Source organism: Pongo pygmaeus, chromosome 3, assembly GCF_028885625.2.
Source record: "Pongo pygmaeus isolate AG05252 chromosome 3, NHGRI_mPonPyg2-v2.0_pri, whole genome shotgun sequence".
Lineage (NCBI taxonomy): Eukaryota > Metazoa > Chordata > Mammalia > Primates > Hominidae > Pongo > Pongo pygmaeus.
This window is the reverse complement of record NC_072376.2, coordinates 163,030,184-163,053,131: the sequence shown is the minus strand read 5'-3', so window position 1 is coordinate 163,053,131 and position 22,948 is coordinate 163,030,184. Positions and strand designations below refer to the sequence as shown.

Below are 22,948 nucleotides of genomic sequence, written 5' to 3'. Positions count from 1 at the left end.
TAGGCTTCTTCCCCCAAACAGTTGAGTTATGAAGGCAAAGGAAAAGCTCTTGGAAATTAGAAGTGCTACTTTAGTTATCACATGAAATAAAAGGCATATTGCTGATGTGGAGAACGTTTGGTTGGAAGAAAAGGTCAATCCAGCTACAACATTCCCTTGAGCCAACGCCTAATCCAGAGCAAGGTCCTAATTCTGTTCAATTCTATGAAGGCTGAGAGTGGTGACAAAGCTCTTACCTGCTGCGGACACAGAAGAAATGCCGGAAGCTAGCACAGGTTGGTTCATGAGGCTTAAGGAAAGAAGCCCTTGCTATGACATAAAAGTGTGAGGTTAAGCGGCGAATACTGATGAAAAAGCTGCAGCAAGTTATCCAGAAGATTCAGCTAAGACAACTGATGAAAGTGGATACATTAAACAACCAATTTTTTAATTATACTTTAAGTTCTGGGATACATGTGCAGAATGTGCAGGTTTGTTACATAGGTATACACGTGCCATGGTGGTTTGCTGCACCCATCAACCCATGATCTACATTAGGTATTTCTCCTAATGCTATCCCTCCCCTAGCCCCCCACCCCCTGACAGGCCCTGGTGTGTGATGTTCCCCTCCCTCTGTCCATGTGTTCTTATTGTTCAACTCCCACTTATGAGTGAGAACATGTGGTGTTTAGTTTTCTGTTCCTGTGTTAGTTTGCTGAGAATGATGGTTTCCAGCTTCATCCATGTCCTTGCAGAGGACATGAACTCATCCTTTTTCATGGCTGCATAGTATTCCATGGTGTATATGTGCATTTTCTTTATCCAGTCTATCACTGATGGGCATTTGGACTGGTTCCAAGTCTTTGCTATTATGAATAGTGCTGCAATAAACATAGGTGTGCATGTGTCTTTATAGTAGAATGATTTATAATCCTTTGGGTATATACCCAGTAACAGCGTATATACTCTGTTGTTGAAATGACAACAAAGGATTTAGAATATTCCATAAACTTAGTTGATAAAGCAGCAGCAGGACTTGGGAGGAATGACAAATTTTGAAAGATGTTCTACTGTGGCTAAAATGCTATCAAATAGAGTAAAAGAAGCCAATGCTCATTTACCATTCCCCAAATAATCCTAAGGCCTTTAAGAATTATAGTAAATCTACTCTGCATGTGCTCTATAAACGGAAAAACAAAGTCTGGATGACAGTGCATATATTTACAGCATGGTTTACTGAATATTTTAAGCACCACTGTTGAGACCTACTGGGAAAAAAATTCATTTCAAAATATTACTGCTCTTTGACAATGCACCTGGTTATCTAAGAGCTCTGATGCAGATGTACAGAGAGATCTATGTTGTTTTCATGACTGCTAGCTCAACATCCATTCTGCAGCTCCTGGATCAAGGAGTCATTTCAACTTTCAAGTCTGATGTAAGAAATACATTTTGTAAGGCTGTATTTGCCATAGTGATTCTTCTGATGGATCCAGGCTAAGTAAATGGAAAACCTTCTGGAAAGGATTCACCATTCTAGATACGATGAAGAACATTTATGATTCATGGGAAGAGGTCAACAACATATCAACATTAACAGAAGTCTGGAAGAAGTTGATACCAACCCTTATGAATGACTGAGGGGTTTAACACTTCAGCAAAAGAAGTCGTTGCAGATGTGGTGGAAACAACAAGAGAACTAGAATTAGAAGTGGAGCCGAGCCTAAATATATGACTGAATTGCTGCAATCTCGTGATAAAACTTCAATAGAATAGGAGTTGCTTCTAATGGATGAGCAAAGAAAGTGGTTCCTTGAGGTGGAATCTACTCCTGGAATAGATGCCACGAACATTGTTGAAATGACAACAAAGGATTTAGAATATTCCATAAACTTAGTTGATAAAGCAGCAGCAGGACTTGGGAGGATTGACAAATTTTGAAAGAAGTTCTACCGTGGCTAAAATGCTATCAAATAGCATATCACACATCATATACAGAGAAATCTTCGTGAAAGGTAGAGGTAAACTTCATTCTTGTGTTATTTTAAGAAACTGCCATAGCCACCCCCACCTTCAGCAACCACCACTCTGATCAATCAGCAGCCACCAACATCAAGGCAAGACCCTATACCAGCAAAAAGATTATGACTTGAAGGCTCAGATGATCGTTAGTATTTGTTTTTTAGACGAAGTTTCACTCTTGTTGCCCAGGCTGGAGTGCAATAGCGCAGTCTCGGTTCGCTGCAACCTCCGCCTCTGGGGTATAAGTAATTCTCGTGCCTCACCCTCCCAAGTAGCTGGGATTACAGGCGCCTGCCACCACGCCCAGCTAATTTTTTTGTATTTTTAGTAAAGATGGGGTTTCACCATGTTGGCCAGGCTGGTCTCGAACTCCTGACCTCAGGTGATCTGCCTGCCTTGGCCTCCCAAAGTGCTGGTATTACAGGTGTGAGCCACCATGCCCGGCCTGCAGTAAACCTTTTTAAATTAATGTAGATACATTGTTTGACATAATGCTACTACACACTTAACAGGCCACAGTATAGCTCAAACATAACTTATCTGTGCTAGGACGCCAAATATTTTGTGTGATGTACTTTATTACAATATTCATTTTATTTTATATTTACTTTATTGTGTCATTAACTTTATTGCAGCAGTGTGGAACCAAACCTGCCATATCTTTGAAGTATGCTTGTATGGACTGTAGCACTATTTTTCTCCAACAAGCAATTTTTAACTTAGATTCAATTAATTCCTCTTCTTAAGGCTGACCACTAAGAATATAGACGCACATAGTTAGGTCTAGCCTTTTCTCTCTAGAGAAATCAATGACACTAAGGTTGAAAGTAAGCACTTCTTCCAACTAAACAGAACAGAGTAAAACAAGCCATAGGAGAGCTTCTTAAACCGCACAGTGACCTGCAAACTAGCTGATCACATATAAAATTTTGAGTTGGGGTTTTACATGGAAGACAAGAGCCACATTTTATAATAGGCTACCAAAAGCTATTGTGAGTCCTCAAACACTTCTCATTTACAAAATTAGAAAGCTGGACTAAATATTTTCCTGTATCAGTTATACATCCTAAAATACTATACTGACTTTGCAGCTGTCCTTGTTTTCAAAAGGCATGATGAATAAATGACCCCTTCATTAAATGTAATAAAATTTGTAAAGTAATATTATATATGACACATACTGGTAAAAACTGCTATCAGCAGGCATTCATAATAAGATACAAAAACAACAAAACAAATTCAGAAGTTAGCCATGACCAAAAGCATTAATTAACTTTTCAAAGCATCTATAACTCAATTCTGAGTCAAATGTCACAAAGCAAAAAGTCACTTGAATTCACTTTTAGGGCTTTTGGCATAGAGGCAAATGTTATAAAGCAAACATTTAATGAAATGGTAGGTCTTTCAGTTCAAGATTAAGGTGACAAAGTATCATAATGTGGGCTACTCACTAAAAAAAATTTTCTTTTTTTTTTCTCCCTGCTAAATATTTTCAGGATGAGTCAGTCGGTCTGTATTTGCTTTGGGCATAAAATCAACATGCTAGTCAACTAGCTTTTCTCTTTTCATTAAAGTAGTTTCTAGAGCAGAAAGTAGCAGAGGTGGAGGTGGTAAGAGGAATGCAGGCCTCAATTTACACAACAGGAATTTCACAGACTATGTATTCTTCCATAAAACAAATGAAGTGTGTGCACTGTACCTGGTTCATATCTAACCCATTTGTAAGCCTTTCCCAGGTACGGAAATACTGGGGCATATATCCACGACTTTACCAACTAAAACAATTTTTTGTCTACAGCTTTGATAGTATCTCTCAAATCACAAAATGCTTAAGAGTCTCTTCAAGTAACCCACCTCTAGGAATCTATCCTAAGGAAAGAAAATGATCTAAAGCATGTTGAAATCTATGGACAATAAGTCGCTCAGAGGATAAAAGAAGGAAAAACTAAAAACACCCCTAATATCCACAGACAGACTGAATAAATCACGGTATATCTAGCCAATTTAACATTATTCGGTCATTCAGGTATGCAATATGAAGATGATACAACAACATGGAAGAGTACAGTAAGAAAGAACTCCAGGATACATGATTACATGGAAAAACCATGCTATTTAAAAAGTATGTGCACGAATGTATGTAGCTGCATTAACACAATTGTTATTATTATTATTATTATTATTATTGTTATTTTGAGACAGAGCCTCACTCAACTCTGTTGTCGAGGCTGGAGTGCATGATCTCAGTTCACTGCAACCTCCACTTCCTGGGTTCAAGTGATTCTCCTGCCTCAGCCTTCTGAGTAGCTGAGATTACAGGTGTGCACTGCCATGCCCAGCTAATTTTTATATTTTTAGTAGAGATGGTGTTCCCATGTTGGCCAGGCTGGTCTCTAAATCATGACCTCAAGTGATCAGGAGTTCATGACCAGCCTGGCCAGGAGGCCCACCTTGGCCTCCCAAAGTGCTAGGATTACAGGCATGAGCCACTGTGCCTGGCCAACAAAATTGTTATTATTGATCCCCTTTAAGAAGCAGAGTGGGATCAGGAAAGAAAGGCAGATGTGAACAGACTCTCAGTTTTCGTATTTCTGAATTGTTTACATTTTTCTAATGCAAATGTACTTGAGCATTTTTCTCTGTAACAAAAACATGTATACTGTATACGAAAATATGTATAGGAATAGTCAATTATAAAAATATAGCATTAAAATTGAAAGATTTTTTTCTGTATTTTCTAAATTTTCTGAAGCATCATATTCCCTAATTTTAAAAATGAAATCTATAAAATAACTCTGTCATCTTTTTGTGTAGCACTAATCACTCTTTAATCTACTTTTTCATTTTTCAGATCCTACTCAAAGTATAATTTTGCAACACAACTTATTACCCAGGTTTTTATCTGGTAAACACCAAGTGAAACTGCATCACTCTAAAACCTAAAACAATTTTTTTTTGAAATCACCTGATTAGCTTATTTGACCTGTCCCTCATCATTACCAATGAAGCCTCTCCCAGAGCCTGATCATAGGGGCTTACAGGACAGCCATGAAGAGTGTAGGGTCCAGAATCACACTTCCTGGGGATGAATCCTAGCTCCATCACCAGTTGTGTAATTCTGAATAGGTACTTGAATTTTTTTGCCTCAATTTCCCCACTGTAAAATGGGAATTATAGTACCTAACTCTCAAAGTTGTAAGGATCAGCAGAGAATATGAATATGCAATTGTTCCAAGATGGTGGATTGTCTGCATGCCTCTACCACGTGAAAAGACAAAATAGTGTGTGGTGATTCATGGTGTGAACTTTTTTCCAAGAAGCAACAGAGGCACTTAACATGAAAACTGAAAGAAACCACAGAGCTTCTGAAAAAGGCAGTGGGCTGCAGCCTACGCTATGAGCCAGGTGGAAAACTATAAGTACTTACCCCAGTGCTGGAGCTGGTTTAGTGAGCAGTGGGGAATATATGAGAAGGAGTGGCATCGGGACGGACTTTATATGCATTCCCAGACTCCAGCGGGGATGGAGGGAAGCCATTTCTGATCCAACCTCACAGGGGACCTTGCAGAAGTCGGCCAGCTAACTCAGACAGCAATCACAGGTTGAGAGAAGCTCCTGAGATCTGCGATATAATCTCAAGTGGGGATGAACCCCTTTGGCCAGAACCAAGGGGTGAGTGGAAAGTGTGCTGCAGCCATGAGCACAGGAGCTGGGCACCCCTGCTTCATGCGCAGACCAAGAAGGGCATAGCCTGAAAGCCCTGGTTTCCCTCTCCTCAAGGAAGGCTTATGGCCTGAAGCATTTTTGAGTTCTGAGCACAGATTGCCTGGAACCTAGCTAGCTGCTGCTAGTGGAACACTGCCTACGAGAGACCTGCCTTGCCAAGTGCGTGGGAGCTGGTGGGAATTACTGCCGTCTGCTATTCCCCACTCCCCAGGCAGATTCTTCTATACAGCAGAGGCAGCTGCACTCCTCCCTGGACCATTACCCCAGTGGCCAGAGAGCTGACCCCTGATCCCCACTGGGGCCACTGCTTGCACCTGCACATGAAAAGAAAAACCGGAGTGCAGTCCTGCCTTATCCAGCCCCCACCTGGCATTGCCCCTCCAACCACCCTGGTAGCTTAACACAAAGGACAGAAACTTTTGGAAGCCTTATGGCATTGTCCATCGCCTGAGACACCAGAGTATCTCCCCTGGGTAACATATGGCAAACACAAATCCCACCACCACCACCACCACAGCTGGCACTCTTTTGCACTCTGGGAGTCAACCAACATAGCCAATACATTACAGCATCTCCAGGTAGAAGAACACATCACCCAGGAAGGGAAAAATGTGTGTGTAATCTCAGCTATCACCATGGCCTTCATCACCCTGGCTAACCAAGAGGCCCTGACTCTGTCCACATAACCAGTTCATTACTACTACAATCTGGCATTTGAGAAAGCCAACACACTAAGGCTATTTATAACTAAGGAATCTTAGCGTCTATGTCACTCCCCTGCCACCTCTATCAGCACTGGTGCTGGTACCTGCTGCTGGGAGACTTGAGGACCGGTCACATCACTGGATCCCTTGCAGACATTCCCTAGCACCAGCCTGGAGTACCCACTGGGTAGCTAGACCTAGAGGAGCAGCAGCATTCATAGTGGTCTGATCCTCAGGGACTCCTACTTCTAGGGGAAGGGAACATCACATGGGACAAAAGAATCCAAACACAGGCCTTGAGTCCCTGAACTTTCCGCTTGTGGGAAGTTTTGGCAGAGGCATAGGTGCAGTGCTGAGCTCAGCAGGGAAAGTCTGCAGCTCTACCCCAATAGCCAGGAAGTCCTGGTGCTCGTGAAGGATCTTGGAGAAGGGAGTGCTTCTTCTCCCCCTCACCTACTGCTGAAGACACAGCAGGGGCTTCTCCCATGGGAGCTCAGCATGGATACATACACCTGTAGACAGCCCTTCTGGAACACTTCAGGGTGTTCTGCATCCCCACAGGAGGTGACTGCATCCCCACAGGAGGAGTGCCCTCCAGGTTCAGGCTTGCACGAGGTATAAAGTCACAGTTCCTCTCTACATAGAACAGCAACATGCCTGCAGATGAAAAGAGGTGCCTGTCTGATCTGAATAGATGAACACTGGGTCAGGAATGTAACTGGGAGGTGGATCACTTTCCTGCTGGTGTGGCAGGGAAGCAGAGTTGGCTCCCTCCCTTCCCCTTGAAAAGATTTCAGCAGTTTCACTGAGAGCTCCCCTGGCCACCTCCATCAAGGTTGGGACCTCTGTTCACCACTGGATATTACATTTATCCACCTGCTTTAGCCACGACCAGTTTTTAACCATGGATACCTCCCCTACTGGCCTGAAGTCTGAACTGTTTGACTGAGTAAACAAAATATTGTGGAAAATAAATTAATTCAAAACTGTACACCACTAGGGAATGAGATAAGCTTCAAGAGACCTCTGCATTTCAATCCCACAACAATCAACCTGCTCACACACCAAGCACATTGCTAATACAACCATCTGAGAAAGCCATCATACAAAGACTCTCTATAACCAAATAACTCATATAGTATCTTCATCCCTGAAAGAACCAAAAGCCAAGTCAGACTACAACAAACATTAAAGTCACATTCTCAAGGGAAAAAAAACCCACAAAAGTAAACAACTGAAACAAAAATAAATTCAAGAATAATTAGTCTAACCAAATCAAAAGGAACCAGAAAAATAATTCTGGCAACAAAACAGGGTTCTATAACACCACCAAAAGATCACACTAGCTCTTCAGCAATGGATCCAAAATAAGACAAAATATTTGAAATACTAGATAAAGAATTCAAAAGGTTATTAGCTACACAAGGAGATACAAGAGAAAGGCAAAAACCAACAAAAAGAAATTTAAAAAACCACTTACGATACGAATGACAAATTTTGTAAAGAGATAGCTATTTCAAAGAAAGCCAATCAGAACTTCTGGAAATGAAAAACACATTTAGGGAATGACAAAATGCAATGGAAACTTTTAACAGACTAAAGTAGAATAATTTCAGAACTCAAAAACAAGGCTTTCAAATTAATCCAACAAGGAAAAAGTAATTAAAAGAAATCAACAAAGCCTCCAGAAAATACAGGATTATATAAAATGGCCAAACTTAAGAACCATTGGTATACCAGAGGGAGAAGAGAAAGCAAAAAGGTTGGAAAACTTATTTGAAAGAATAATTAAGGAAAACTTCCCTAGCCTTGCTAGAGATTTAGATATCCAAATACAAGAAGCTCAAAGAACTCCTGGGGGATTCATCGCAAAAAGGACATCACCAAGGCATATAGTCATCACGCTATCCAAAGTCAACACAAAGGAATGAATTCTAAGAGCAGTGAGACAAAAGCATCAGGTAACCTATACATGAAAACCTATCAAAATAATAGAAGACTTCTCAGCAGAAACCTTATAAGCCAAAAGGGAGTGGGGTCTTATTTTTAGCCTCCCTAAACAGAATAACTGTCAGCCAAGAATTCTGAATCCAGCAAAACCAAGTGTCATAAATGAAGGCAAAATAAAGTCTTTTTCAGACAAGCAAATGCTAAGGAAATGTCACTACCAGACCAGCCTGCTAAAAGAAGTTCTAAATCTTGAAACAAAGAGTCAACATGCCCCATAATAGAACCTCTTGCCAGCATAAAACTCACAGGGCCTATAAAAAAATACCACGATGAAGAAGAGTATCTAAGTGATAATCAACATGATGACTGGAACAGTACCTTACATTCTAGTAACAACAGTACCTTACTACTAGACCTAAGAAAAGAGATAGCAACACAACAACAGCGGGAGAATGCAACACTCCACTGACAACACTAGACAGGTCATCAAGGCAGAACGTCAACAAGGAGACACTGGACTTAAACTACACTCTAGAACATATGGACCTAACAGATATTTACAGAACATTCTATTCAATAACTACAGAATATACATTCTTCTAATAAGTACATGGAACATTCTCCAAGATAGACAGACCATATGATAGGCCACCTAACAAATCTTAATAAATTTAAAAAAAAATCAAAATTACTTCAAGTATCTTCTCAGACCACAATGGAATAAAACTAAAATTAACTACAAAAAGAACCCTCAAAGCTATACAAATACACATAAATTAAACAATCTTCTCCTGAATAATTTTTGAGTTAACACTGAAATCAAAATGGAAATTTAAAAATTCTTTGAAATGAATAATAGTGACACAAGTTGTCAAAACCTCTGGGATACAGCAAAAGCAGTGCTAACCGGAAAGTTTACAGAGCTAAATGCCTACATCAAAAAGTCTGAAAGATCACAAATTCACAACCTAATGTCACACCTCAAGGAACTAGAGAAATAAGAACTAAACCAAAAGCTAGCAGAAGAAAATAGACAATAAAGATCAGAGCAAAACTAAATGAAATTGATATAAAAAAGACAATACAAAAGATCAAAGAAAAAAAAAGGTTGGTTCTTTGCAAAGATAAACAAAAATTAACCATTACCTAGATTAACCAATAAAAGAGAGAAGATTCAAATACACTCAATTTGAAATGAAAACAGAAACATTACAACGGACACAACAAAAATAAAAAAGATCATTCAAGACTACTATGAACACCTCTATGCATACAAACTTGGAAATCTAGAGGAAATGCACAAATTCCTGGAAACATACAACCCTACTAGCTTGAATCAGAAAGAAATAGAAACCCTGAACAGACCAGTAACTAGTAGTGAGATTGAATCAATAATACAAAAACCGCCAACAACAACAAAAAACGGCTAGGGCCAGATAGATTTACAGCCAAATTCTATCAGACATTCAAAGAGGAACTGGTACGAATCCTACTGAAAGTATTCTAAAACACTGAGAAAGAGGGAATCCATCCTGACACATTCTATTAACCCAGTACTACCCTGATACCCAAACTAGAAAAGGACGTAACAAAAAGGAAAACTACAGACCAATATCCCTGATGAACACAGATGCAAAAATCCTCAACAAACTACTAACAAACTGAATCCAACAACACATCAAAAAGATAATTCAGGCTGGGCACAGTGGCTCACACCTGTAATTCCCAGCACTTTGGGAGGCCGAGGCGAGGAGATCACCTGCGGTCAGGAATTAGAGACCAGTCTGGCCAACATGACAAAACTCTGTCTCTACTAAAAATACAAAAATTAGCCAGGTATGGTGGCATGCGCCTGTAATTCCAGCTACTCGGAAGGCTGAGGCATGAGAATCTCTTGAACCCAGGAGGCAGTAGTTGCAGTGAGCCAAGATCACACCACTGCACTCCAGCCTGGGCGACAGAAAAAGACTCTGTCTGGGGGAAAAAAAAAAGATAATTCACCATGGTCAAGTGGGTTTCATCTCAGGCATGCAGGGATAATTTAATAAATACAAGTCAATAAATGAGATACATCACATAAACAGAATTTAAAAAAAATATGAGCACCTCAATCGATGCAGAAAAAGCATTCAATAAAAGCCAGCATCCTTTTATGATTAAAAAAAAAAAACCTCCAACAAACTAGACATAGAAGGAACATACCTCAAAATAATAAAAGCCATTATCAGACAAACCCACAGCCAACATTATACTGAATGGAGAAAACTTGAAAGCATTCCTCCTAAGAACTGGAACAGGACAACAATGCCTACTTTTACCACTTCCATTCAATACAGTTACTGGAAGTCCTAGCCAGAGCAATAAGGCAAAAGAAAGAAAGGGCATCCAAACTGGAAACAGGAAGTCAAACTATTTAAGTTTGCTGAGGATATTATCATATACCTAGAAAACTGTAAAGATTTCTCTGACTCCTAAATTTGGTAAATAAAGTCTCAGGTTACAAAGCACACAAATCAGTGGCACTGTTATACATCAACAATGACCAAGCTGAGAATCAAATCAAGACTTCAATCCTTTATACAATAGCTGCAAAAAATAAAATAAAATACCTAGGAATATGCTTAACAAAGGAAATGAGCGATCTCTAGAAGGAGAACTACAATACACTGCTGAAAGAAATCAAAGATGAGACAACAAATGGAAAAACATACCATGCTCATGGATTGGAAGAATATTATGAAAATGATCATATGCCCAAAGCAATCTACAAATTCAACGCAATTCTTATCAAAATACCAACATCATTTTTTCACAGAATTAGAAAAAAGAATCCTAAAATTCATATGGAACCAAAAAAGAGCCCAAATAGCCAAAGCAATCCTAAGCAAAAAGAACAAACCTGGAGGCATCACATTACCTGACTTCAAATTATACTATAAGGCTACAGTTAGCAAATCAGGATGGTACTGGTATAATCATACATAGATCAACAGAACAGAATAGGGAATCTAGAGATAAATTAAAATACTTAGAACCAACAGATCTTTGACAAAGCATACACTGGGAAAAGGAAACCCTATTCAGTAAGTGGTGCTGGGAAGACTGGATAATCACATGTAGAAGAATGAAACTGGATTCCCTACCCCTCATCATATACAAAAATCAACTCAAGATGGATCAAAGACTTAAATCTAAGACTTGAAGCCATAAAAATTCTAGAAGGAAACCTAGGAAAAACTCTTCTGGACATTGGCCTAGGTAAAGAATTTGTGACTAAAACCCCAAAAACAAAAATGCAAACAAAACAAAATAAATAAAATGAGACCTAATTAAACTAAGAAGCTTCTGCACAGCAAAAGAATTATCAGAGTAAACAGACAACCTACACAATAGGAGAAAATATTTGGAAAGTATGCATCCAACAAAGGACCAATACCCAGAATCTACAAGGAACTCAAATCAGTGAGAAAAACAAATAATCTCATCAATAAGTGGGCAAATGACATAAATAGATATTTTTAAAAGAGATATACAAATGGCCAACAAAAATATTTAAAAATGCTCCACATCATTAATCATCTGGGAAATGCAAATTAAAACCACAATGACACACCTACCACCTTACTCCTATCAGAATGGCCATTATTAAAAAGTCAAAAAACAATAGACACCGATGTGGATGTGGTGAAGGGGAACACTTATACAATGCTGGTGGGAATGTAAATTAGTACAACCTCTATGGAAAACAGTACAAAGCCTTCTTAAAGAACTAAAAGTAGATCTACCACTTGATCCAACAACCTCACTATTGGGTATCTACACAAAGGAAAAGAAGCCATTATATCAAAAAGACACTGCATGCGTATGTTTATTATAGCACAATTCACAATTGCAAAGACATGGAACCAATCTAAGTGTCCATTAACCAATAAGTGGATAAAGAAAATGTGGTATATATACACCATGGAATACTACTCAGCCATAAAAAAGACCCAAATAATATCTTTTGCAGCAACCTGGATGGACCTAGAGGCCATTCTTCTACCTGTAGTAACTCCGGAATAGAAAACCAAATACTGTATGTTCTCACTTACAAGTTGGAACTAAGCTATGGGAACACAAAGGCATACAGGATGGTAAAAAGGACTTTGGAGACTCAGAAGTGGGGAGGGTGGAAGGGGGTAGGGGATAAAGAACTACAAGTTGGGTACAATGTACACTACTCAGGTGAGGTGACAGGCGCAATAAAATCTCAGACTTCACCACCACACAATTCATCCATGTAACCAAAAACCACTGTGTCCTAAAAGCTACTGAAATTCTAAAATGCACATATTAAAAAAAAAAAGCACTAACATAATGCCTGGCATAGTAAGCTATTAGTTGTTATCTATTACCTAATTAAGCTGTTAGCTATTACTCTACACATTGTCAAATACATATGTAACAAAATTAATATTGTGACAACCATTATTATAATCCAAGAAAAATACATTTTATAACAAAATTTGGTAGTGTGTAAAATTTCAGCTTAATAACTAATTTTAACACTATCTTTATGCTGCATGCATTACTCCCCTTAGACATCAAATGAATAATTAAGGAAACAAGAGAGTTTGCAGTGATGTCATTTTTATCCCACCTACACTTTACATTGCATAATTTGTTGGAAGCTAAAATTGTTTCTCCTAAATATCTCTTCTAATTTGCAACTGACAGGATTTTAGTGTTTTCCTCCAGTTTCCCATTAAAAGGGAGAAAATATTTAAGGTCAAAGGAAATTGCTTTACAATGGATATCAAAATGGCAAAATGCAAGCTTAAAAAGAAGAGGGATATCTAAACGTTTCCTTCTTTCTTCACACTTTTCAGATTACTCTTTAAAAACGGGTTCATCAAAAGTGAAGATTTAAGCCCTACCTCCCTCCCCCTTTTGTTTTAATTTAAGGTAAGTCACCTTAGATCAGAAATCAAAGAAAAAAAATAACATTTTCCCTCCCTTTCTATACTTGTATTTTCTGCTGAATAGAAATATCCTACTAGTTGCTCTTAGCCTGTTGATTCTTGGTTGGGATAAATTTTCCATTGCTTGAGGCAGACCAGGGCTACCCACACTTTGCAGGTGTGAATGTATTTAGTAAGACAAAACTCAGTTGTCTATATTTCTATCACCTACAAAAGGAAATGCAACCGGGCATGGTGGCTCACGCCTGTAATCCCAGCACTTTGGGAGGCCGAGGCGGGCAGATCACGATGTCAGGAGATCGAGGCTATCCTGGCCAACATGGTGAAACCCTGTCTCTACTAAAAACACAAAAAAAATTAGCTGGGTGTGGTTGCACGTACCTGTAATCTCAGCTACTCTGGAGGCTGAGGCAGGAGAATCGCTTGAACCAGGGAGGCAGAGACTGCAGTGAGCCGAGATCGTGCCACTGCACTCCAGCCTGGCCACAGAGCCAGACTCCTTCTCAAAAAAAAAAAGAGAAATGCATACATTGAGAGCAGGGTGAGAATTAAAACCAAATTCTGTCCTTACCTACTTTAAGGAAAAATCATAACAAGATCAAATAAATTATAGAAAATGTTTATGAATAGTTATCAACAATTTGACTTTTATGTAGCAATTTTTGAGAAGAAATTGCTTTATCTAAATATGGGTAGGTGATTCAAAAAAATGAACCTTCACTAGAAAATGTGATTCCAGAAGGGTAAAGTACAAAATAAACATTATTTATGTTATGGTAGCCACGAAATAGCTAAACTTTTTAAAAAGTGAAGATGGCAAACTTCATAAACTCTAATATGACTGATAAGAGCAGGCACTCCAAGGAGCTGCCATGTTCCCCAAAGAGGATCCGCTGCATGTGAGCATCCTAAGGCTGGCAGTGGTCCCAAAGTCTGGAAGTGTTTTACCCCTAAAGCATCAACTGCAAGCAATTTCTGGGTCTGTTTTGCCTCTGCCCATGACAAGAATCAACTTGTTCCAAAATTCCACAAAATATGTTTCTTTTATGTTAAAACTCTGCTGTTTCTGGGAAAGCTAAAAGCTAGAATTTTTTTTTTTACACATGTGGCCAAAAGCTATATTTGGATCTTTTAATCTCTCAACAGAATACAGGCATTAAAAAAAATTTCTCCCTGCTGTATTTTATTATGAGAATGTCACTCTTTCAAAAAATTTAAAAAGTAAATTTGTTTTCCTATACAATCCCTTTAACTTAAAAGTGCAAGAAGGTTTTATTTTTTATTTTTATTTATTTTTATTTTTTTATTTTTTTGAGACAGAGTCTTGCTCTGTCACCCAGGCTGGAGTGCAGTGGTGAGATCTCGGCTCACTGCAAGCTCCGCCTCCTGTGTTCACGCCATTCTCCCGCCTCAGCCTCCCGTGTAGCTGGGACTACAGGCGCCTGCCACCACGCCCGGCTAATTTTTTTTGTATTTTTAGTAGAGATGGGGTTTCACTAAAACCCTGTTTTAGTGAAAACTAAAGGTCAGGAGATTGAGCCAGGATGTTCTCAATTTCCTGACGTCGTGATCCACCCGCCTCAGCCTCCCAAAGTGCTGGGATTACAAGCGTGAGCCACCGCGCCCGGCCAAGAAGGTTTTATTTTTAAAAACATTTAAGTGAAGCATTTAATCAAAATTAATTACAAGTTAAAATAAAATTACTTGAGTGGGAAATAACCATGACTCCTCTTTACAGATCATGTTTTCTGGTCATCACATCTATAAACAACACAGGTTATATATTTTGTTTTTAGAAAATCAGTAACCATGATACCACTTTTAAGTACAGTACTTGAAAACTCATGAGATTAAATGATTCCTTACACTTCACATTCATTCATTGTTTGAGTCAGGATCTCACTCTGTCCCCAAGGCTGGCATGCAGTAGTGAGATCATAGCTCACTGCAGCCTCGAACTCCTGAGCTCAAGTAATCCTCTTGCCTCAGCCTCCCTAGTAACTGGGACTACAGGCAAACATCACCATGCCCAGCTAACCTTACACTTCACTTTCAATTCTCAGTAAAACCATTCGGGATGTCTTTATCTAATCCCCTGCAAAGCTGTACTACTCAGTCATATTTCAGCCTCACACAATGAAGACAAATAGATTTAAATCCAAGACAATAAAGACAACAAACTGGCCGGGCGTGCAGCATATCATGCCTGTAGTCCCAGTACTTTCAGAGGCCAAGGTAAGTGGATCGCTTGAACCCAGGAGTTCAAGACCAGCCTGGGAAACACAGGGAAACCCCATTTCTACAAAAATACAAAAATTAGCCAGGTATGGTGTCATGTGCCTGTAGTCCCAGCTACTCAGGAAGTCGAAGTAGGAGGATCACTTGAGCCCAGGAGGTTAAAGCTGCAGTAAGCCGAGATCGCCACTGCCCTTTAGCCTGGGTGACAGAGTGAGATTCTGTCTCCAAAAATAAATAAATAAATAAATAAATAACCAAAAAACCCCGACAAACCATGACATTCTAACAATCTTGCATCAATCACATAAATAGATAAGAAATAGAGAGACTATCAGGACATCTATAAATTCTGAAATAAAGCTTAGCATATGGCCTAATAACCAAGTTAATATTTATTCAAACAAGCAGCACTTTCTTTTCAATCAGCTCACTTACTCTACACCAGGATTTCTGAATCTCAGCACTATCAGTATCTTGGACAAGAAAGGATGATGTCGTGGCTGTCCTGTGCATCGTAGGATGATGGGCACCAACCCCAGCTTCTACCCACCAGATGCCAGTGGAATCCCCAACCCCAGCTTCAACAATCAAAAAATGACTTTAGACAGTGCCATCCATGCCCTAGGGACAAAACTGTCCCTGGTTGAGAATCACTGCTCCACACTAAAGAAAACCCAAGAATACAGACAAAATCCTAAATATGATTTTATTTGAAGTCATTTTATAAACAGACATAAAATTTAGTTAGTTTTAATAATGAAGTCAGACCTTGTAAATGGAGTCATTGCTAGCAGTAAGATGTGTTCACCCATATTGAAGGAAGAAAAGATTCAAGAAAAGATTCACGGTTTTAGCCACATAAATGCTACTGGCACATGACATACCATCATGTCTTCAATCAGGAACACATTCAAACTCAAAGGATGACCAGCCCCTTAAAACTCTCACACAGGTGTCATGATGGAGTCAGTGATTGTTCATGGTGAATTGCCTAAAAGTTATTTAATTTCTATCCTTGTGTTAATGATCAGGAAAATTTTAAATGAAAACAACCAATCTGGGTAGGAAGTAACCAGGAAAAAACAAAATTTAGGCAGACAGTTTACAATTTTGTGCACAGACAACTTATCAACAGATCTTAGTTCCTTTCTCATTCCTTTCTCTTCATCTAAGGAAAGCTGTCCTTTCCTTGAGAATTCTCAGAACGCTGAAAGTTTTACATACATGTAGAATTGCTTCTTGGCCTTTTGGCCAAGATCAAGCGTGCATACCCATAGAAATTTTTTATTAAAAAAAGATCAAAATGAGCACTGCTCATTTAAAGGTTTGCAGATTTCATATTATCTTTATACTTACATCAACCAAAAACAGACTTGAAGTTTTGAAGATCAGCAAGTTCGCCTATATAGTACAACATGGACTCAGCACCAAGAAAACTACAGCTTTTAAGAATACCTGGTTCGCTGAAAATGCAATATCCAATGTTGTGTTTATCAAAAATTAAATCTAATTTTTCCAAAGAAATATTTTACTTGAAGGTCTTAAAAAATCTTTTTTTGGCATATGAAAAAATAAATAACTCATAATGTGTTTGAATTTCTAAAATCTGATTGAGATCAGTGTTTTCTCTCTCAATGCCTCAGTTTTTGTTTTTGATCAGATATGAGGAAGTAGTAGTGGATATCAGAACAGCAAATATTCAATTTCTGATGGCAAGTATAATCTTGTTTCCTTCTGAATTAGCTTTAAAAAAATACTTCTGCTGCTACTTTAACTGTACAAAGAATTGAAAATATTACATGGAATTTGTTTCTTGCTTTTTCCATTTAATATTTTCTCATGTCCTTAAATATTACTCCAAACATAATTTTCAATGGCCAGTACATATGAATTCCATGGTAATATAAAACTATTTTCTATTTTAGGGATTTTTATACTGCTTTCAATTTTTTGCTTTTATGCTGGGATGAAATTTTTATGTGTAATTATGTTTGCATGTCAGGTCATTTAGGATAAATTCCAAAAGTTAATTTACTAGTTCAAACAGTAAGAACATCTGTATAGTTACACATATTAACAAACTGCTTTTCATAAAGCTTATGAATTTTACACTTCCATCACCATTTGAGAATATCAATTCACTGCATATTCAAAAACAGTGACTATTTTCTTTAAGAGCTTGTCAGTTTTAAATATTAAAACATCTCACTTCTTTAATTCACCTTTTTGTGAAACTGAACATTTTTTAATGTTCACTAATTCCGTGTTTTCAAATTATTTAGACTTTTATTCACCTTTTTCATTGTAGCACTTGCTGAACTCAATATTAAAGCATATAAACCCTTGCTTGGCATCCAGAAATCTTTCATTTTTATGTTGTCCATTCAACCTTACCCTTTGTGATTTTCCCATTACGTTATGCTTAGAAAATCTGTTCCCATTTCAACATAACTATTGACATACTTTTAGTTCTTTTGTTTCATTTTGACATCTATATTTCTAACACACCTGGAATTTATTTTTGGTGTGGTATGAGAATGATGATGTAGTATCTGGTAGCATGAAAGCCCATTAATCATTATTTCCAAAATTTTCCTATTTTTCCAGATTAACTTTAAAAATCACTTTGTTAGGTTCCCCATCTACCCCTCCTAAAAAATCTCATTTAGATTCTTACTGAAATTCTAGTAAAATATAAATAAAAATCAGAAAGAATATATAGAAGAATGTTGAATACTGGCGCCATCAGGCATCCTTATCTTGGACCTGACTGTCATAGAAATACTTCCGATGTTTATTTACTTTGTAATACATTGGGTTGTTGTTTCAGATAGACATTTTTTTTTAGTGTAATTTTAAAAAATCACCCATTTTTATTACTAAATATTTAACTGAATATAGAGTATTTTATCAAATGCCTTTGCAACATCTGTTTGGGATTATGAATATGTGCTATTATGCTTTATCCTATAGATCTCACGAATAAAGAAGTTTCTCGATAGTAAGCCATCCTTTAATTACCAGCATAAGTCCTATTCATCACACTGTATTGCTTTGAAATGTTGATTTTTTAGTTGCATGTGCTTTAGTTAACATTTTTACGTTTATAGTCTGGAACCTTTTTAAGGATAACTTTTTTGATAACTATTTAAATTTCAATGGTTACTATTTCAATTAGATATTTGAATTAGATGCTCGATTTTTTTTTTTTAGGAGATGTGGTCTTTTTTGTCACCAGCACCCAGGCTGGAGTGCAGTGGCACAATCATAGTTCAATGCAGCCCCAAACTCCTGGGTCTAAAGGATCCTCCCACTTCAGCCTCCCAAGTAGCTGGAACTACAGGAGTGCACCACCACACCTGACTACAACTTCTTTTATTTCACCTATATTTTCCCTGAATGTCATTCATTTGGAGATTTCCAAACTTGAGCTCTAATTTTTCAAATCACACCTGTATTTACTGTTTATATGCCTTTTTCCCCTAAATTGGTGAGTTTAGATTTTTTTTTTTGGTTAGGTATCTTAAATATTTGTCTCTATATGTGTCTTCCCTGTGCCCATCAAGAATCAACTATTTGATTTGTCAAATACCTTTTTCCTGTAGCCTAATTTATTTTTCCTTACTTGCAGAGTAAATCTTAAGGTGTTTTGTGTTCTACTGTGCTATTAACTAAATTATATGAAGCGTCTATCATCATTCACACATATTTGGGGGCAGGCGGCTATGAGGTACTATATACCTTATTAATTAATTAGAGATGTCATTCTAATTTTACCATAATCTACTGGAATCTTTAGAACGTATTTTTTAAAAATTGTTAATGTTTCAGCAAGCACTGTACTAACTAGATCTGGTCTTAGAAAATTGGAGACTAATTTGACTGTGTTTTTCCCAAAGATACTGCTCAGTGTTTTATATTATTCATTCTCAGCACTTCAAGAGCCAAACACTTCAAAATAAATTAAGTATGTTACAGGGAAAAGGCAAAATGGAACAAAGAGACAAATTTAATTTTGGAAACTATAATTTTAATACAATGTAAATATAAACAATTTATGGAATTTGGGGAAAAATACACTTCAGAAGCCACGCTTCTTTTTAGCAATGATAATCTGATTGTAGCAAAATTCAACACTTACATAACTGCTATTCATGTGTTTTTGCAATACGCCAACTTTTTTTGTCCCTTAGATTCCTTGATATATTGTTGCCATAATTTCAATTGCTTTTTCCTGTGCAATTTTTCATTTTTCAAAAATGCTGACTAATTACCTCCATTGCTCCCTATGAAACTTTTACGGACATTCCTATAAAAGTATTTTCTTTTGAAATACGTTTTCCCTATTATATGTAAGTGAGGAAGAAAAGGCTCTTCTAAGAATGTTAAATACTTTTAATTTTGACTCCTGTGATACCCAAGTCCATAATGACTTTACAAATCAGCAGTTATTCTTATTCATAAATAGATGACATGCCATTTAACGTAGGATGTCTCCTCAACTTATACTTTTCCCTCAGAAATTTACATTTTCCTTCCAATAACCAAAAGAAGTATATGATAGACTTCTCTATACTCACTTTTGAGGTACTTAAGTCGCTTACATTTTTCACAAAAAAGGTTAATTTTACATACACACATGCATGCACACACACACACACACACACACTTCTCAAGTATGACTCCTAGAAGGATTTCTAGCAGACTACTGAATTTCTACTGTTGACTATGTAGCCACCATGGCACAGGGAGTTTAAAAGTCAGATGGAGAGCTGGGAGCTAGAAGCATCTTACCTGCTTTCCATCCAGGGTGCAGAGCCTCTTGACGACTCCTGAGTCTAGTTTAATGGCTTCGGTGATATCTGTTAAGACTTGTTCAAAGGAATGAGCAGTCTTTTTATTCAGAAGGATCCGCACGGCTTTTCTAGGCTTCACTCCACTTCGAATCACAGTCACTAACTTGGGTTTGATGAAATCTTTACTTTCTTTTACTTCACTTTTCACAGAGGAGGCAGCAGCCAGGGCTCGGGATGTCCCACCCTTGATGTTCACAGACCAGTTTGGATTAATATTTTTGGTGTAATCGACTTTACGAAATGGTTCATTGGATGCACACACGTAACTCTCACCTAAAAAGCAAAATTTGATTTTATTAGCATGATTATCTCTACCATAGAAGCATTTGGTCTAAAGAACAGATGCTGGAGACCCATTAAGTGAACCCTTAACCTTAGCAGGTTCACTAAAAGGGGATGTTCACCCTTTTCCTTTGGCATTCTCCCACCTCCCTTTCTTTTAAATAGTCTAGATTGGTTTTGAGAGAATAGCAAGGATTACAGGGTGAGAAGCACTGGACCAAATATGTTGACCAAATATGTGTCACCTTGGATAATTCATTTCTCTACACTTTGGTCCTCAGTATCATTAGCAATAAACTGAAGTGGCTGAACCAGTTGAATTCTAAAGTACTTCCTGATTCCCCAAACCTCCTATTTATTAATTTAGTTTTAGAAATCTCATTCTGGTAGAAATAATTATATCACAACATATTGATATAAAGAAATAAAAATATCTTTCTTCCAATTATAGATTTCAGTCCTAATCAAAGAATAATCACAACATCTTCACATAGCTGACTCAATTATACTCAGGTACAAGGTCACTTATTAAATTAATGAAGCACCACAAACATTACGGAAGAGTTCTGGCAGCTCAAAGAAATATACCTCAGCTACTTTTCTTCTTACAGAATGTAAATTTAAAATAACTATTGTTTAAATATATGCTTTTCTGTATCTACTTAAAAAGGAGAGGACCTGAAGTAGTTAAAATGATGTGTTCATTACTCATGAAACCTTCTGCTTAATTTTTATTAAGTACAACTTAAGAGCTATATTATTTGCCAAGTGGCTTATTAATTCAATGTTTACTGATATTTTAAGTTCCAAAATTTCCAAAAATTATATGTTGAGATACCACAATTTTTCTTTTAGGAAAGTCAGAATCACCCAATGTTTTTATACTCCTGACTTTTTGACATACAAGATAAGAGGGTTATATTAAGGTTTTTCTGAAAAGAATCCATTATTTTTTCACATATTCAGTATAACACTCATCATTAACAATATTAACATGAACCTTAAATATTATAAATACCTAAAACAGAAGTAACCAAAATAGTGAAAGAGAATTCCCGAGAAAAACCTATTAATATCCATATTATATTTAACTATTATCATAATGTTCTTGAAATCCTGATTAATGGAGAATTGTAGAGCCTCCGAAGGCACATGAATAATTCAGTAACAGATCAGCCATACAAGAAGATTTTATTTTTATTTAATTAATTTATTTATTTTGAGACAGGGTCTCTGTTGCCCAGGCTGGACTGCAGTGGTGCAATCATGGCTCACTGCAGCCTCAACCCCCTGGACTCAAGTGATTCTCCCACCTCAGCCTTCCAAGTAGCTGGGATTACAAGAGCATGCCACTATGCCTGGCTAAATTTTTGCATTTTTAGGAGAGACAGCGTTTTTGTTATGTTGCCCAGGCTGGTCTTGAACTCCTGTGTTCAAGCGAGTTGCCCACCTTGACCTCCCAAAGTGCTCGGATTATAAGGCATGAGCCACCATGCCTGGCCCCAAGAATGGCTTAAAAAGAGAAGCAATGTCTTCTATTTAGGGGTATAATTAGGGCACTGCCCAAGATAACTGGGGAACCAATCACAGGCTTTAACACCATTTCTACACCAGTAAAGTGAAATCTAGCCCAACCACCACCGTTTAGAGATTTTTCATCTCTGTAGTCTTATCTAAGTCATTTTTCACAGTATGATCATCTGGGAAAATGTCATATAATTTCAAAAACAGTTATCAATTTAATAAAATGTAACTATAACCACACATATGCATTAATGGGCAAAATAGAATTTTGCTTTAACTTTATAGAGAAAGTAACTCACATCAAAAAGCTCTTACTATTTTTATCTATCATAAAACTTTAATTCTATTTTCGATTCAAAATATAAGATGGAAGAGAAAAAAGAATCTTAGCAAAAGAAGGTAATTTTTTTTAAAAAGGGCAGGGATAAGTAGTAAGTCAGCTGGGGGAAAGCCTGTCCCAACATAGAGTAACAATGAAAAAAGAAACAAAACAAGAGCAAATTTCATATATCAGATTTCCTTGGTCAACCTGTCTCTACACAGCTGACATATCCACAAGGAGAGATGCTTCTTAAATTTCTCTGCATTTTGTTTCCTTACACAGGTTCAGAATGTTAGAATGAAGTAGGTAAAGGAAGCTCCTTAATTTGCTTTTGTGCAATTACAGATAAATTTTAATTCCTTCCCATTCTCCCTTCTTCCT

At 37.5% G+C, this 22,948-nt stretch overlaps 1 protein-coding gene across 7 annotated transcripts in view; it reads right to left on the bottom strand.

Annotated features, from left to right (window-relative positions):
* DCLK2 (doublecortin like kinase 2) overlaps nucleotides 1-22,948 on the bottom strand; it is a 176,083-nt gene that overhangs the window by 132,346 nt on the left and 20,789 nt on the right. For all 7 annotated transcript variants that reach the window (XM_054485680.2, XM_063664176.1, XM_063664175.1 and 4 more), the window contains one exon: nucleotides 20,378-20,712. In XM_054485680.2, the coding sequence (XP_054341655.1) occupies nucleotides 20,378-20,712 (335 nt within the window). The remainder of the gene's footprint in view (nucleotides 1-20,377; nucleotides 20,713-22,948) is intronic.